Source organism: Cherax quadricarinatus, chromosome 51 (genome assembly GCF_038502225.1).
Source record: "Cherax quadricarinatus isolate ZL_2023a chromosome 51, ASM3850222v1, whole genome shotgun sequence".
Classification (NCBI taxonomy): domain Eukaryota; kingdom Metazoa; phylum Arthropoda; class Malacostraca; order Decapoda; family Parastacidae; genus Cherax; species Cherax quadricarinatus.
This window is the reverse complement of record NC_091342.1, coordinates 7,633,644-7,651,143: the sequence shown is the minus strand read 5'-3', so window position 1 is coordinate 7,651,143 and position 17,500 is coordinate 7,633,644. Positions and strand designations below refer to the sequence as shown.

General features: G+C 37.5%; 1 protein-coding gene across 3 annotated transcripts in view; it reads left to right on the top strand.

Annotated features, from left to right (window-relative positions):
* Positions 1-3,915, top strand: part of LOC128694701 (immunoglobulin domain and leucine-rich repeat-containing protein 2) — a 17,408-nt gene extending 13,493 nt beyond the window's left edge. For all 3 annotated transcript variants that reach the window (XM_053784952.2, XM_053784951.2, XM_053784950.2), the window contains 4 exons: positions 1-1,616; positions 1,836-1,968; positions 2,074-2,214; positions 2,465-3,915. The exon at positions 1-1,616 is cut by the window's left edge and continues 192 nt beyond it. In XM_053784952.2, coding sequence (XP_053640927.2) covers positions 1-1,616; positions 1,836-1,968; positions 2,074-2,214; positions 2,465-3,451 — 2,877 coding nt within the window. In that variant the 3' untranslated portion in view covers positions 3,452-3,915. The remainder of the gene's footprint in view (positions 1,617-1,835; positions 1,969-2,073; positions 2,215-2,464) is intronic.
* The last annotated feature ends 13,585 nt before the right edge of the window (positions 3,916-17,500 follow it).

The window sequence follows — 17,500 nt, the reverse complement described above, 5'->3', positions numbered from 1 at the left end:
GTGGTATGTACTGCCACTTCTGGAGAAATGTACCCACCTCATCCACCTACTGATACTACCACACTCATCCTCGAGGGCTACTCCATCATACCCACACACCTCCTTGCCAAGCTTAAAGATCTCCGCCACCTCAAGATCAGTGGCAGTCAGCTGGATAATGTCAACATCCTGCCACTCCTGCCTGAACTGGAGCAACTGGACCTTGCGAATAACTGTTTACAATCCCTTGGGGGTGGACATTTTAAATTAAACACTCCAGCTCTTACTCATCTTGATGTGGGACATAACAGCCTCACAATGCTCAATGATACTGATCTACAGGGGCTTGGCCATTTACAACTTCTTGCTCTAAATAACAATCCAGTTGTTGACATGGATGCCAAGGTTCTGCAAGGATTAACTTCCTTGAAGTATTTAGACGTCTCTCAAACAAGATTACCCCAATTACATCATCGATGGTTGGAGGATGCTAGTCAGCTCAATTTCCTCAACATCAGCAATGCAAATTTGTACCAGGTTCCACGCCTCCATGGAAACCAACTGAGAGTATTTGATGCATCGTATAATTATCTCCAAAACTTACCAGATGGCATGGTATCCAATGCATCTTGTCTTGAAATTTTAATCCTAAGCCACAATCCCATCCAGCATATTGGGTCTACAGCTCTTATTGGGGCTAGTTGTCTACACGAACTTGATCTCAGTCATACTCATGTTGTAAATATTGATGAATTTGTCTTCTCGGAGATACCACTGTTAAAGAAACTGTACCTTGAATATAATGAGAGATTAGTGCGAGTGGAGCATGGAGCCTTCACAGGTCTCCACAACCTACAACACCTCAACCTAGCTTATACCTCAAGTCTAATGGAAATAGAAGAAGTGGCATTTGAGGGACTTCCAAAACTTCGCTCTTTGAATCTTGAAAACTCTGGTCTTACGGTGCTACCATTATCATTTAGTAAACTAGTTAAGCATAATACATCAGTCTTTCTCACAGGAACAGCACTTCGCTGTGACTGCTATCATTATTGGCTTCCTGAATTGCTCACATTAGCAGACATATCAACTTGGAGTGGTGTGGAACCCCTAGAGTGCCACGATGGTCAGTTCCAGAGCGTGGCTCAATTAACAAGGCACATAGATTCGCTAGGCTGTGAGGCACCAAAAGCAGTTACTAAATCGGGTAACTGGGTGATAGCTCACGGAAGGCAGAGTGCCTTATTGGAATGTAATGTGACTGCTCATCCACCCCAAAATGTGCTGTGGCTCACAGCCAACCAAGAAGTCTTCCGGCACAACGGTAGCAGGGACACTGATGAATGGACAAGTCACCATTTACAACAAGTAGAAGATGCAGCCACCACCCATCCAGGCTTTGAAGTTTTAGCTTCAGGTCACTTACTGATCCATAAGGTGATGCGATCAGATGTAGGATGGTATAAATGCTTTGCTTACAACAGCATGGGCAATACATCATTGCTGGTGTTCCTTAGCCTGAGTGATGTCCCATTTCGCAACTTGTATGCAGAAAGCCTTCTTTTTGGCTTCGCTTGTGCTGCCCTCTTCCTTCTGGTCACTCTTATTGTTCAACTAGTCAACTACCTCTTCGACAGGTAACTTCATATTATTTATATACAGTACTACATAAATGTGTGTTCCATTTAGATAAAATTTGTAGTTTTGAGAAAAATCCATTTATAGAACTGCATAGATCAAACTAATTTGCTTCTTAAAACATTAAGTCATCTCAGCTGACAGTGTTATGTAATACTGTGTATGACTAGTTTTCCAATAATTAATTTACTCTTAAATATTTATTTTATTTCTTTCAGAATGGGATGGGAATGTTGCTGTTGTAAAGACCGGGTATCTCCTAAAGCTCGCCAGATTAAGAAATTACTAGAGAGTGTTGAGGCATACAAGTCTCAGCAACTTGACAGATTGAGAGAAAACTACAATGGCCAGGTTAGAATCAACTGAATTTTTGCCAGTTTCTTCTTAACATGAAGCTTCATTCAAATAAGCATCTTAATGTCATCCTCCTGAACTTTATTTTTTCCCCCCTGCTAGGTGGTGAGCATCAAGGAAAGCTGCTATCAGCAAATGGAACGTATTAGAGAGAGTTACAGTAGTCAGGGCAAAAATCTTAGGGACCTTCGAGACTACAGTACACAGGGTCTTACATCCCTGAGGGACCAGTACCTTGATCAGGTGAGTTGCTTCAATATTTTATATCTACAAACAGTAGATAAGGGTTACTTTAATTTCCATTATTTAATTATAGTTTTTTAATGTCCTCATGTGATGTATCAACTTCAATTTTTTTTATTTTTGTATTAGTAACTAATCAGTTTAATCCAGTTAAGTATATTTCCAGACTATTCACATGATTTATGCAAGCATTCTATATTTCCAAGTAAAATGATCAGGTTACCATCTTGTGCTCTACAAACTATTCCAGGTCAATAAGGTGCGGGACTACTCTGTATCGCAGATGAATAGGGTAAGAGAAAACTATGTGTTTCAACGCCACCGTATTCGAAAATTTAGTGCTCACCAACTACTAAGGCTTCGAGAAACATACAAATACCAACAGAAAACACTCAACAAGATACTGGAAAATCTGCCAGATCTTTACCTGCAAAATTGTAGAACTGGAGGATGTCAACGTACAGACTCCATACTGTTTGACGATGCTCTTAATGGAATAGATGCTTACTACAAAGTTGACTTCTTAGATACACAGAGTCACAACTCTGATTACTACACACCAGCAAGCACACTCACACGTTCATTCCGATCCTCAAAAGGCCATGACCCTACTAAACAACATTCCCGAACTTCTTCCAATACGTCTTGCGATTTTGTTGAAGCTCAACCTTGGGTAAGGCGTGACTCTAGTGCAGTAAGCGGGAACAGCCCATCTCACACTTTCCCAGCACTCTTGAGAAGTCATAACCGAAGTCTGAGTGTGGCTGGCCCTACTCCTTATGTTTCTGATCCTGTGAGGGTGCATAAGCGTAGCTTAAGTGCCAGTCATCCCTCCCACAAAGTAGCCCCAGTACCCGAGGTGAGGGGCATTCCAGCAAGAATTGCTTTACGTGAAGAAGCCAGTGATTATAATCTAAGGACATCGTTAGGCTCGCCTAACTCAGCTCCGGGTACTCCCACTCTTATTGGCAGAATAAGATTAACGTTTGATAATGAAAAGTCACCCCTGTCTCAAGCAAAGGATCAAAGTATGAGTATCCCCAGAGAAAACTCACCAAAAGTTAGAGAAAAGTCCAGCAACAGTGATGAAGCCTTATCTAGCAATACTAGTGTGTGTGTAGATTCTAAAGTTGCCAATGACAGTGAAAATGCTGTCCATAATGAGGATGACACACTACTGACCACAGTGACTGATGATAATTGCAGCAATTCATCATCATATGAAACATCCCTGTAGCATAAGCTTGTCTCAGTATTAAATGAACTGGTGCAAGTAATTTGTGTCTGGTTATACTTCTATTAGGCATTATTAGGGTCAGTATCTTTCACATACTGTTGTAGTAATGGGAATGTCATGTATTTGCAGTAAGTGATTTATTATTACCAAACATGCCTATCCCATATTAAGCCCTTAAAATTATCAAGTCTATGAGTGACATAGTGAGACCACTTGTGCCAACGTTTGTTTGTAATTAGAAGCCTGCAGAGGACTGGGCCTAATTAAGTAAAGGCAGGAAATTTCCTGGTCCCCCCCCCCCATGCAGATATCTAATTGCTATTCTAACGTGTCATTGCCTCATCCTAAATATCATTCATATATTTTCAGGTTAGTGCCATATGCAATGGAACCAAATTACCATCACATTATTTTTAGGGTTGTTATTTGCATAGTTAAAGAATATAAGTTCCAGTAGAAAAGAAGTTTTATTGTCCACTCATTAATACTTATTTACATGGGAATTAATACATTTTCCTATGAAAGTTCATGAATGGTACTTTTTTCTTTTTTTGAGACTGTTAACACAAAATGTGCAGTACAAATATGATACACTGCAAATAGAAAAAAAAATTGGAGATTACGTTAATCTTGATACTGTTGCAAGTTAATAATGAAAAAATATATGATCAAATCTTTGATAACAATATACAACAGAATAAGATTTCATATTTAAACCCAATCCAAATTGTTAACATTTACACTAAAGCAGGATACTAACATGGCATTACAAAGGTGGCATTCTTTTAGAAACAAGTGTAAAAATAAACACTCCAAAAAGTATGGTTTCATTTCAGAAATAATTGCTAGCAATTTTATATAAAAATCTTAAACTTGGCTTCTTAATAAAGCCTTAATTAGAAAAAAAAGCCACAATTTTACTTTATAAATAAATTTAAGGAGATAGTGAATTGCTTGTGATATCGGAATTATTCATTAAATAAGCATAATGGAAACAAAAATAAATGGGTGCAAGTATGCCAGATAATTATTCCAGTAGATTTCGAGAATAAAAACTAAATAAAGCAAACCCTTGATCCAAAGAATTGAGCTACCCTCCCTTTCCTTGGATTGAATCTGACTTGACTCCCATCCCCCAAGGTGCTGTATTACCCCTATGGGTTAAGTGCTTCCCCACAAAATAAACAAATACACAAGGTAGTTTTTATTTAAGAAAAAGTTGTGTGTGTGATGAGCTTTATCAGCAGTCTTTGCCATAAGTTCACTATTGGTTCATTAATTATACAGTAAAATATTTTAACTAATGCATCATCATACGATCTTCAGTAGCTTACGGAATGTAACAAAACTGATATTGTAGTTCTGACTGGCAAAGATTGACAAGAAAAAAGTTGCAATACATTCACTATAATACTCCAGACATTAAAATGTACAAATATTAAAAACTGTGTTGTATAATTTGTGGGTTCATCTACATTCATCCAAGCTGGTAATATACAAATTCTAAATAATTTTTACTAGATTAGACCTAAATATCTATGAGGAAATATAAGAAGGGTACAGAACCTCTTCTTTTTCCCCACCTGTGGTTCTCTCTCTACACTGGCACTATGACCGCTGAATGTTTCTGGTATATTTTTTTTACTCACTATATGCCCTTTGAATGACTAAGTCAACTCGTGGTGAACTGATGACAAATTACATAGTAATTAAACAATGGCTAGCAACATCTTCATATAGGAAATGATGAATTATTATTCAGCATATATTTTTAGCTGTGGTATTTTACAACAAACACCTCAAGGGAGGGGCTCTTCATTCAAGGAACTGGACTTCCCATTCCTCGAATCAAGCCTGAATGCCTTCCATTCCCCAGGAACTATATGGTCCCTACAGGTTTAGCACTTCCCTTTGACTAAAATAAATCCAAGAGCAATTGTATAACTGAGGTATTTAATATTCATAAAACAAATTTACCACACTGGGTATCAACTACAGAACCTCCTAAATAATACAAGGACTTTGCACTACCTTTCAGTACTTTACACTTGTGTTTATGCTAATTTAACACAAACATTATGTTGACTACAGCAGATGTGCCTACACAGGGCAAAGACATGTTCATAAATATATCTGGAACTACTACTAACTGGTATCAAGACATTTGCAGGTTGTGTGTTTTGAAATATGAAGAATATGGAAGAGTTCCTCAAGAAAAGGCCTTAAGATGTGAAGAAAGCCAATTAGAGATTCTTCAAACATACCAAAATAAATTACATGACATCAAAACTAACTATCGAAAGTAAAGTCATTCTATACGACTATTGTTAGTTTTTTCTTTTTACAAAAGTACACTCATTTACCCTCACTACCTATTTGTACATTATTATGTACATGTATTTATGTTATAAATATTTGTTATTTTCAAGTACATCAAAGAGCAAATCCTTAAAAATTAAGAACTTTTCTGCTTTCAGTGTAAAGAATGTAACCATCAAAACTTAAATGAATTAAGTCAGAAGAAATTCAGATAAAAAACTGAAACATGCTTAAATTTTTTTTTTTTTTATCATCACTGGCCGATTCCCACCAAGGCAGGGTAGCCCGAAAAAGAAAAACTTTCACCATCATTCACTCCATCACTGTCTTGCCAGAAGGGTGCTTTACACTACAGTTTTTAAACTGCAACATTTACACCCCTCCTTCAGAGTGCAGGCACTGTACTTCCCATCTCCAGGACTCAAGTCCGGCCTGCCGTTTCCCTGAACCCCTTCATAAATGTTACTTTGCTCACACTCCAACAGCACGTCAAGTATTAAAAACCATTTGTCTCCATTCACTCCTATCAAACACGCTCACACATGCCTGCTGGAAGTCCAAGCCCCTCGCACACAAAACCTCCTTTACCCCCTCCCTCCAACCTTTCCTAGGCCGACCCCTACCCCGCCTTCCTTCCACTACAGACTGATACACTATTGAAGTCATTCTGTTTCGCTCCATTCTCTCTACATGTCCAAACCACCTCAACAACCCTTCCTCAGCCCTCTGGACAACAGTTTTGGTAATCCCGCACCTCCTCCTAACTTCCAAACTACGAATTCTCTGCATTATATTCACACCACACATTGCCCTCAGACATGACATCTCCACTGCCTCCAGCCTTCTCCTCGCTGCAACATTCATCACCCATGCTTCACACCCATATAAGAGCGTTGGTAAAACTATACTCTCATACATTCCCCTCTTTGCTTAAAGTAGGAACAATATGTTATGCTAATACAACTAGCAACTTCAAAAAAAGACTAAAATGAAACCAGCCTACAAGAAACGAGTGTGATTTTTTTTTAATGCAATGACCTACAGTATTTACAACTTGCATCTCCATGAGCAGCCACATTAATAAACAGTATTGTAGTATTATCTGGGAGGTATCAGGACTACAGAAAAGCTGACAAGTTGGCTGAAGGCACTATGCAAAAATGTCTGAACAATACTGAGAATCTATCAAATATGATTCAACACACAAGAATTTTCATCCTCTCAGAAAGTCATTCTATACACACATCACTTTTCTTCCAATGTTCTTCATCACTTCCTTCCTATACCCTCTGAATTTGTCGCTTTTTTTTTTTTTGCATTCTTGCTCTCATTACTTGCATAGTATACCCAATCATACAACCTGGACATGTAGGGGTTATCGACTGGTGAGAACGAGAATGTATTCATAAAAGTATATGTACGTAATATATTTCATTATATTAATTTTAAAGACTTTCAAAAATAACATGAAAATAGTGATGTAACAGGCTCTGGCATTAATATTGCTTGTGAAACCCTTAGGCAAAGATATTTCAAAGTTAGCATGCTTTGTTTTTAATACTATACTGTACAGGTCTCCTTCCACATTCGCGAGGGTTAGGGGATCAAGTGTAGCATTAACAGTGTAGCAAGTAAGTTAAGTGATTAATCGATAGAATTATTATTATTATTATAATCGAAAAGAAGCGCTAAGCCACAAGGACTATACAGCGCTGTTAATCGATAGAAAAAGAACAGCACGAACCTAACTCCTCCAATGTTGTTGGAGTTATATAGGGCAACTGACAACACAGCTGTCTCTAGCCTTTACCACCTCCACCACCATGTAAGGCCTATGCCTCTGGCCCTTATATACCCAACAGCAACACTCATGAAATAATGACAATTTTATTCATTCTAGAGTATAGGTTATGTTTCTATGTTATTAATATTGTTTATTATGTCATATTAGGTGAATTGTGATAGATAAATAAGCTGTAGAGCTGATACTAGTGTCATATTGAAGGACTATCTTGTCCTATATCCAAACTCTGCCACCACCACAATTCCTAACATATGTAATGACATATTTTAAATATGATTGGGCGGCTGGGAATTCACGAATGTTCGAAGCCTGTGAAAGTGGAAAATGCTAATGTTGAAGGAGACCTGCAGTTCTTATTAGGTAACTCAGTAGAGGTACCTATAAGTGGTTGATTGATTTTTTTCCCTGTAAAGTTTTCTATATAATCTGGGAATGTCTAATGTACAGCTTCAAATTTTCAATACTGTACCCACTAAAAGGTTCATCAACTATAGTCTTGGCCTATGCAGGTGCCTCCGTGTAAATTTTACACATACAATTTTTAATTTTTATTTCCATGTGGCACCTTAAGAAAGACTCCTTTGACTTACAATTTTCAATACAGTGGAACCTCTGCTTATGAGCACCCCACCATGCATGTTTTTCAAGATATGAGCTGTCACTCAATCGATTTTTTGCTCCTGGATACGAGCCAAAATTCGGGTTGTGAGCTTCCCCCTCAAGGGAGGTTCCTTGATGCTGGTGAGGGGCTCTTGATCTAGGGAATTGTATCTGTGCTCCAGTTCCCTAAATTAGGCCTGAATACCTTCCCCCACAGGTGCTGTATAATCCTACAGGTTTAGCACTTCCCCATTATAATAATAATACTAAAATATAATATGTATAATAATATAATATTACTATAATAATTATAATAATACTGTAATAACAAGTGAGCTTCAGAATGCAACAAAACAACAAACGCCACCACTAGATGGCACAGTGAATATCACAACGCTCACTATCACCAGTGAAAAGCATGGAGAAAAAGCCAAAAATCAGTGAAAAGTGAAATGAAAAAAAATTTGTAGCAGTTCAGTGATAAAGTGTAACATTAAGAGTGTAACAAGTAAGTTAAGCGATTAGGCAATAGAAAAAGGGCGAAACGAAATGAACTCCTCCATTATTGTTGTTGTTATTGTCGGGGTTTATAGGGCCACTGACAACATACGCCACTCTGCCTATTTTTTCCACTGTCAACCTTCATCAGCATCTCTTCTCCAAGGTAAGTGCTGTATGTACACCAGTTTTTTTCTTTACATTCTCTATTACTATGTTTTATTATGTTTTTATACAATATTTCTTATTTCACTGTTTTCCTTACGAAACTAGTGCAGTTAGCCTCACAAACACTCCATTTTCTCTTATAATAACACCTCAGAAGGGGAAACACGGGAAGATGTTTTCAGAGCAGGAGCGGAAATGGCCACCACCACTTGTCACATAATGACATATTTTATTCACTCTAGAGTACATATATCAGGTTTCGCTGTTAATTATATAGTGGTACCCCGAGTTTCATACAGCTCCCAACTCGAACATTTATGTAAGTATTATTGTAAGTGCTTTTGTAAGTGTATTTTTGGGAGTCTGAAATGGACTAATCTAATTTACATTATACCTTATGGGAACAAATCCGTTTGGTAACGGCACTCAAACAGCCTTCTGGAATGAATTATGGCCAAAATTTGGGGTATCAATATATTGTTTATTATGTCATATTAGATGAATTATGATAGATAAATAAGCCGTAGAGTTGATATTAGCATCATATTCAAGTATTTTGTCCTGCCTCCAGAGCAGGAATTCCTCTGGAACGGATTACTGGCATTTCAATTAATTTAAACGAGGAAAATTGACTCAGCATATGAGCAGATCGGGTTACGAGCTAGGTCACGAAACGGATTAAACTCATAGGCAGAGGTTCCACTGTACTTGTGTCTCGTCCTTATATGAAAATTAGAATTGTTATTTGAATGTATAGGTGTAAAATTGAAAATTTTATTTATAAAATGAAGTATTTTTCATGAAATCCCTTTGAATGCCTTTTCTGAATGGCTTCAATCTTTAATGGCTAATGCATCTTATGGACATTAAAGTACCCAAAATACTTTTTTCCCTTTTAGATGCAAATTCGCCAATTTACTAACAGTTAATTTAACAAACTTGGAATCACTGGATTCTGAGTCATAACTGGAGAATTTCTCTTCTGATCAATTTCAAACTTTTAAAGCTTACCACATTTTCTGGCATATAAGGTGTGCTTTTTTTTTTTCCCACAAAGTCTCGGAAAATCACCCTGCACACTATATGTCCTCTCTGTGAGAATTGCCAAGCTCCATTATCAGTCAGCCACATTCTGTTGGACTGCCCACTTTATCAACGAGCACGCAGAATTTACCTCTGTCGTCGTCTTCGCCCCGCTGCTCTCTCTTTACCTTCCCTTCTCGCTGATGGACCCACCTTTCATCCGGACTCTCTCATTGACTTTTTGACAACGACTGACTTACTTCACAAATTCTGATACTTTCAGCCCTTTCTACTTGTATCTCTTGCTACCCTCTACCCCCGTACTATCCCCTGCCCCGCTGTTTTCTGTAACCTGCTGATCATCCCCCCTCCCTTCTGCCATCCAATTCCCTTGCTTCCTTCCCTACCCTGCAGCGCTGTATAGCCCTTGTGGCTTAGCGCTTCTTTTTGATTATAATAATAATAATAATGCACACTATATGCTCAAGGTCAGGGTTAAAAGTAAGGCTTTGGGTTATGCTTTAATAGTTGTTTACTAATGTTACGTTACAAATGCTTGGAAACACCATCTTATATGCTCGTGTGCATGTGCCAGAAAATAACAGTAAATATTTTTCTTAACCCTTTCAGTGGCCATCACGTAGAACTGCGTTATTGAAGCCAGGGGTCCCTTATATAATAGTTCTGTCATGAGGCAAATTCACTCAGATAAGCTATAAGCAGTAAATTCTGGGTTTAGAGGTGAAAAAAAAGGGTCTGTATGGTGAGCTTGCACTGTATAAAAAAACCTGCTCCAAGCAGTACATGATGGGAAAATCAAAACTCTTGACCTTATGTTTGGTGTAAAATAGTAATTTCGAAATGTTTTCTATGATGGTTTTCATGGTTTTGTTGGCTATTTCATGATATCAATTGATAAAATGGAAGATATTCTACTGAAAATGAGATGATTTTACTAGGCTTCAGAAAGAGAAATAGCTTGAAATTGGGCTCAAGGTAACAAATATTAAATTTTTGATGATTTTCCCGAGGACAGTAAGGCCTTCCCTACACTCCCCAGTCTGTTTCAGTTACTGAATGACAGAATGCACTAAACCATGACTAATCATTCCTGGTTATATTTTATCATCTGAGAAATAAGGTATGTTCATTTTTTTTTTTTTTTTGAGTGTGATGAATTCAAAATGCAGGGCAAGTATAATAAAGAGAGGCCTAAGGATATGACTGGAAATGTTGCTTTAGCATCAGGAATGTCTAGTGTTTGCTTTGAACTTTTTTTTTTTAATTGGGAATTTTTGAAATGTGTGTAAAATTTGCCAAATTAGCAACTTCTGTGCATTTTATAGAGTAGTTTTTATAGATGAATGGACAGTTTCATGGATGGGTTAGGGGGAGCCCTTATCCATCTTCAAGAAAATTGCCAAAAATTGCACATTTCTGCTCCTTGAAGCCCAATTTCATATTATTACTGGTTCTGGGACCAACAAAAGTCATCTCTGTTTTGGTAGTATGTCTTCCATTTTATCAAATAATACCAGGAAACAGCTAATAAAACCATAAAAGCCATCCTAGAAAACATCTCTAAGTCACTATTACAAACCTAAAACAAGGTCAGAGGTTTGTTTTTCCCATCATACATCACATAGGGCAGGATTATCTTATACTGTGCACACTCACCACACAGACCCACTTCCTTATATCCAGGCCAAAATTTACTGATCACAGCTTATCTGAAGGAGTTGAGCTCAAAACGTAGATCTATGTGATCAGCACTGACATCAATAATGTAGATCCACATACGAGACAGTGAATGGGTTAAATACGTATATCATAAATTTTCTATTTCATCTGATAATGTGGAAATGCTGCTTCATACTGACCTCAAACTGTAAAAGCTTAACCCTTTGACTGTTTTGGTCGTATATATACGTCTCACGAGCCAGTGTTTCAGACATATATACACTCAATAATTCTAGCGGCTTCAAATCAAGCGGAAGAAAGCTGGTAGGCCCACATGTGAGAGAATGGGTCTGTGTGGTCAGTGTGCACCACATAAAAAAATCCTGCAGCACACAGTGCATAATGATAAAAAAAAAAAAAAAAGATCGTTTTTTTGGATTAAAACGCAGACTTTGAGGTGTATTTTCGTATAGTATTTGTCAATGTATTTGCGTTTTCATGGTCTTAGGTGATAAAATGGAAAACATATTACAGAAATAGAGATGATTTTCATTACTTTGATGATGAAAACGACCTTGAAACTGAGCTCAAAGTAGCGGAAATGTTCGATTTTTACCAATGTTCAGGAGTAAACAAATCACACCACACGTCCAATACACGTCAACTGGGGAGTCTAATATTCTTTCACTAGTGCACTGATATTATTTATACCATTTTTACAATAATGCAGAAGTCTGCATAACAGTAAATTTTGTATTTTTTGTATGAATAAAAAATCAAAATAGAAAGCAATAATAATATAAGAGGGGCCTAGAGATGTGACTAATGAACAGAGGTTATGTTATTTTAGTGCCAAGAATGTCTACCTTGTTTATTCTGGACCCTATTTTGAAATTGGCATCTTTTTTAGTTTGCATGAAATTGGCCAAATTGCCAATTTCTGACCACAATACTGGGTAGTCCAAGTTGGTAAATGGGAGGTTTCTTGTACTCAGCTGATAGATAAAATGGAATTCTAACGAAATAACTATGAGTTTGGTCAACTGGAACAACGGAATTGGCTGAAAATAGGGCTCAAAGTCGGCGATATCGCCGATACGCATATGTCGCCGAGACCGCTAACTTCGCGGGAGCGTAATTCCATGAATTTTCGACCAAATTTCGAACTTTTGGTGTCATTACCATCGGGAAAAGATTCTCTATCAGTTCATAAGAAAAAATAATTTTTTTTTTTCAAAAATTTAGCGAAATAGAATGACAGTTTCAGAAAGGGGCCTGAAACAGTCAAAGGGTTAAACATCTCAATGGAAAAAAAATTGGTATGGGTTTTTGAGTATTTTGATCACTATCCACACACTTAATCCTTTCACTGTCTCTTACCTAGATCTACGTTATTGATGTCAGAGTTACTCTTATAGATCTATGTTTTAGACAGGAGAAAATGGGTGTGTGGTGTGTGCAGTATAAAAACATCCTATCCACATGGTGCACGATGAGAAAAGGAAACCTCTGAACTCGTGTTTGATTTAAAATAGCGAATTGGAAGTGTTTTTCTATGATGGTTTTATTGGCTATTTCTTGATATCAACTAATAAAATGGAAGACATACTACTGAAACAGATATGATTTTAATTGTTTTCTTACCTGAATTAGCTTGAAATTGGGCTGAAATTAGTAGAAATATTAAATTTTTGACGATTTTCCTGAGATGGGTTAAGCCCCTGCACTCTCCCAGTCTATTACTGTGGAACCTCAAATTTCGAACGTATCACTTACCGAACGTTTCAAAAATAGAACCCTTTTTTCGAACCACCTTTGTCCCTATTATCGAACGCGCCCCCTATTTTCGGACCGCCAGGTACCGGACCTGTCCGCCAGCACATTGTGTCCGCGTCCCCGTGCAGGTGCCGTGAGCCAGTCTGGCTTTGTTGATGCTTGAGTGAACACTAACTTACGCTCTCATTCAAACATTTTACGATTATTTCATTGTCTTTAGTGCTTGTGGGACTGTGAAATAAGCTACCATGGGCCCAAAGAAACTTGCTAGTGATACCCCTGTGGTAAAGAAAGTGAGAAACACCATAGATGTGAAGAAGGAAATAATACAGAAGTATGAGAGTGGCCTGAGACTTGCTGAGCTTGCCAGGATGTATGGGAAAAACAAGTCGACCATCGGTTCTATCCTGGCAAAGAAAGAATAAATCAAGGAAGCTGATGTTTTGAAAGGTGTTAATATGCTAACCAAAAAAGACCACAGACAATCGATCAGGTTGAGAAGTTGTTGCTGGTGTAGATCAAGGATAGAGAGATGGCAGGTGATAGTGTTTCAGAAACGATTATTTGCGAAAAGGCAAGGAAGTTGCATGCCGATCTGGTACAGAAAACTCCTGGAACCAGTTCAGTGACAGAACCATGTCCCATTTTATGGAAATGTTAAAGAGGCACCAGAAACAGAGGACTGTGGACAGTTATTCTGTGAGACAGGGGTCCAGTGACTCTCAAGCTGGTCTTAGTGGCATTAAAAGACAGAGAAGGGAAATAACCCCAGAGAGGGCTTTACCTGAAGTCCTCATGGAGGGGGATTCTCCTTCCAAACACTAACCCCAACTACCTCTCTCCTCCTCCCTATCTTCCAGATGCCATCACCAATCTTCAATAAAAGTATGTAAAAATGTTATTTTATATTTATATACATAATTGAACACTATAGTATTTGTTGTATGTAAAACTGTAATTAATCTCTATAAAATGTATTTTTTTGTGAATATTTTTAGGTTTCTGGAGCAGATTAATTGTATTTCCATTATCTCTTATGGGAAATATTGCTTCGATTTTCAGACTTTTCGAATTTAGAACTAGCTCTTGGAACGGATTAAGTTCAATATTTGAGGTTCCACTGTATATGGGATTTTACTAGATTTGCTTCAATTAATGTGACTCCCTCAACCATGACTAATCATTCCTGGTAATATTTTATTAAATGAGAATTAGGGTAAAACTTTTTTTTTATGTGATGATAAATTCCAGTTGGCCAGACTTGAGTCCTGGAAGCGAGAAGTAAAATGCCTGCACTTTAAAGGAGGAGTTTGGAATATTGGCTGTTTGGAGTGACATCTAACCTGTCATATCCAAGTGCCTCTGCAAAGACAGTGATTATGTATGAATGATGGTGAAAGTGTTGAATGATGATGATGAAAGTTTTTAAATTTGTAAAATTGGCCAGATTATTGACTTCTGTGCAATTTATTGGATAGTTCTCATAGCAGAATAAGCAGTTTCTTGTGCTCAATTGATAGAATGGAAGGGATACTAGCAAAATAACTAAGAATGTGATTAAATCAAATAATGGAATTGGCTTAAAACAGGATTCAAAGTGGGCAAAATCACCGATGAGTAAACTACGCATAGACTGCCAACTTTGTGCCTCAATACATGGTTCACTAAGTTTTCCATCAAATTGTGTGTGTTTGGTTTCATTACCTACAGAAAAAAGATTCTCTTACCATTTCAAGAATTTTTTTTCTTTCTTTCTTTTTTTAATTCCCAACATTGCCACCAGCACTTTTAATTTCAGGCTTCTGACAATGAAGGGTCCAGAGTCCAAATCTCACAGTGACAGTCAGGATCCAAGAATTAAAAAAAAAAAAAATACGCTCTTGCGAATTTTGATGCGTCAGTTACATTTATGCATCGGCGATTTTGCCGACTTTGACTCCAATTTAAGGCCAATTACATTATTCCAGCCGACCAAATTCTTAGCTATTTTGCTAGTATTACTTCTATTTCATCAACTGAGCACAAGAAATTGCCCAGTCAACTGTTTCAACTACCCAATAAAGTGATCAGAAATTGGTAATTTGGCCAATTTAACACAAAGTTCAAAATATTCCAATTTCAAAATAGGATCCAGAATAAATAATGCAGGTATTCCTGGCACTAAACTAACATTTCCTCTGTTCATTAGTTACGTTTTCAGGCTTGACGAATGAACTGCATTCATGTGATGAATTTTTATTCACACCAAAAAAATAGAACATTTACTGTTATGCAATGTTGTAATAATTGTATAAATAATATCACCACATTCATGAATGTATATTAGACCCACCAACTGACGTGTATTATACTCGTGGCGTCATTTGTTTACTCTTGAACATCGGCAAAAATTTAACATTTCTGCTACTTTGAGCTCAGTTTCAAGCCATTTTCAGTACTAGAACCAATCAAAATCATCTCTATTTCTGTTATATATATTCCATTTTCTCAAAAGAGACCAAGAAAAAACACTGCAAAGTCGCTGTTTTAATCCAAAATTACGGTCGCAGTTTTTTTTCTCTCATTATGCACTGCATGCTGCAGGATTTGTTTTATGTGGTGCACACTTACCACATAGATGTGTTCCCTCATATCTAGGCCCAAAATTTACTGCTGGCAGGTTATCTGAGTGAGCTGGGTTCATGGCGTAGATCTACGGTCTGGACCCTGGCTTCAAAGCCGTAGATCTACGGGAGGGACCCTGAAGGGGTTAAGGAAAAAAAAAAATTCAAGGGTTTCATATTTATTGTCATTCTGGAGAAATAAAAACTGGTGGACCTACACCCAACTCCCTGCATGTATTCTATGACCCCACTTGATGCTCTGGGTAGCCTCAATTTGAGTTTCACACTTGTATTTAAATTTAACACACCGGTCATCTGCCGAGGTAGAGTGACCCAAAAACAAGGAAACGCATTCACTGCTGTCTTGCCTTAAGATAATTACTTGGTTCAGAATGTAAACAGGTCTTATTGACCGTGTATATTTTGTATGCAAAATAAGATGATTTACCATATTTTATGGCATCGAAGGCACTATTTTTTTCCCCAAAACAAGTCTCAAAAATTTACCCAGCATCTTGGAGGTGAAAGGTTATGTCGCTTGTAGGCCTCAACTTAAGCCTAGAGAAGTGTTTCAATATTAGGCAGTAATCTCAGCACCCGTATATGACCCAATAATGAATCAAGTAAATTATTTTGTATAAAACAATAAATAATAAAAATATTCATAAATGTAAAAATTCATTGGCAATTAGCACCAGTAGGCTAATTCGCCTGTTTACCTTCAAACCGCCCGGTAATATTTTTACTCACCTCAAACGATCCTCACGAAACATTTTATGTTCACTCAGCAGCATTAACATGCTATGGTGGCGGGTGATTTTCATCATTTTAAAACAGCCCTGCCATTAGTATGGGTGCTCTACTTTTCAGCCAACTTAATTTTTTTTAACACTGTCCAGATTATGGCATCTGCTAAAAGGCACTCCTATACCACCGGCTGTAATGTTTTTATCATGTTTGTGGTATTTGTAAAATGGGTAAAAATACGTGCAATAAAATGTTACATTATTCAGCAGTTTTAAACACTTCTTGTGGTGGTTAGCTTGTCATGTTTGTGGTATTCAAAAAGCTGCAGTACAAATGTACTCTTATTAATAGTAAAATCAATACATTTAAAAACATAAATATGAAATATTTTTAAAACACATGAAAAACCATCACGAATCAATATGGAGTCCTCGCCATAGACACATCCGCTTGCATGCATCAAGACAGTGAGCAGAAAGAGAACACGACGAGTCAGCTGCGTCAGCGGTAAACAACCACAGAACAAACCATCAACACGTTTTTATACATGTAATGCCTCCAAAAATTAGCCAGTCAGAATTAAGGGACGTACGTCCTTGACACCGGAGCATCTTGTTCACCGAAATATACGATACTTACAATTACTGAGAATGATAATCATCATCTTCCATTACCCCTCCAAGTCATGCCTACTCCTGTATGATTTCTGTAACTATCACAAAGCTTAAATGGTATGATACGCAACATATGTACCTGTGACCAGTTTTGAGATTTCCACTCGTGCAGTTGCCCCAGAGCCAAACTTTCCTGTTGACTGCCTGATTAACCTGG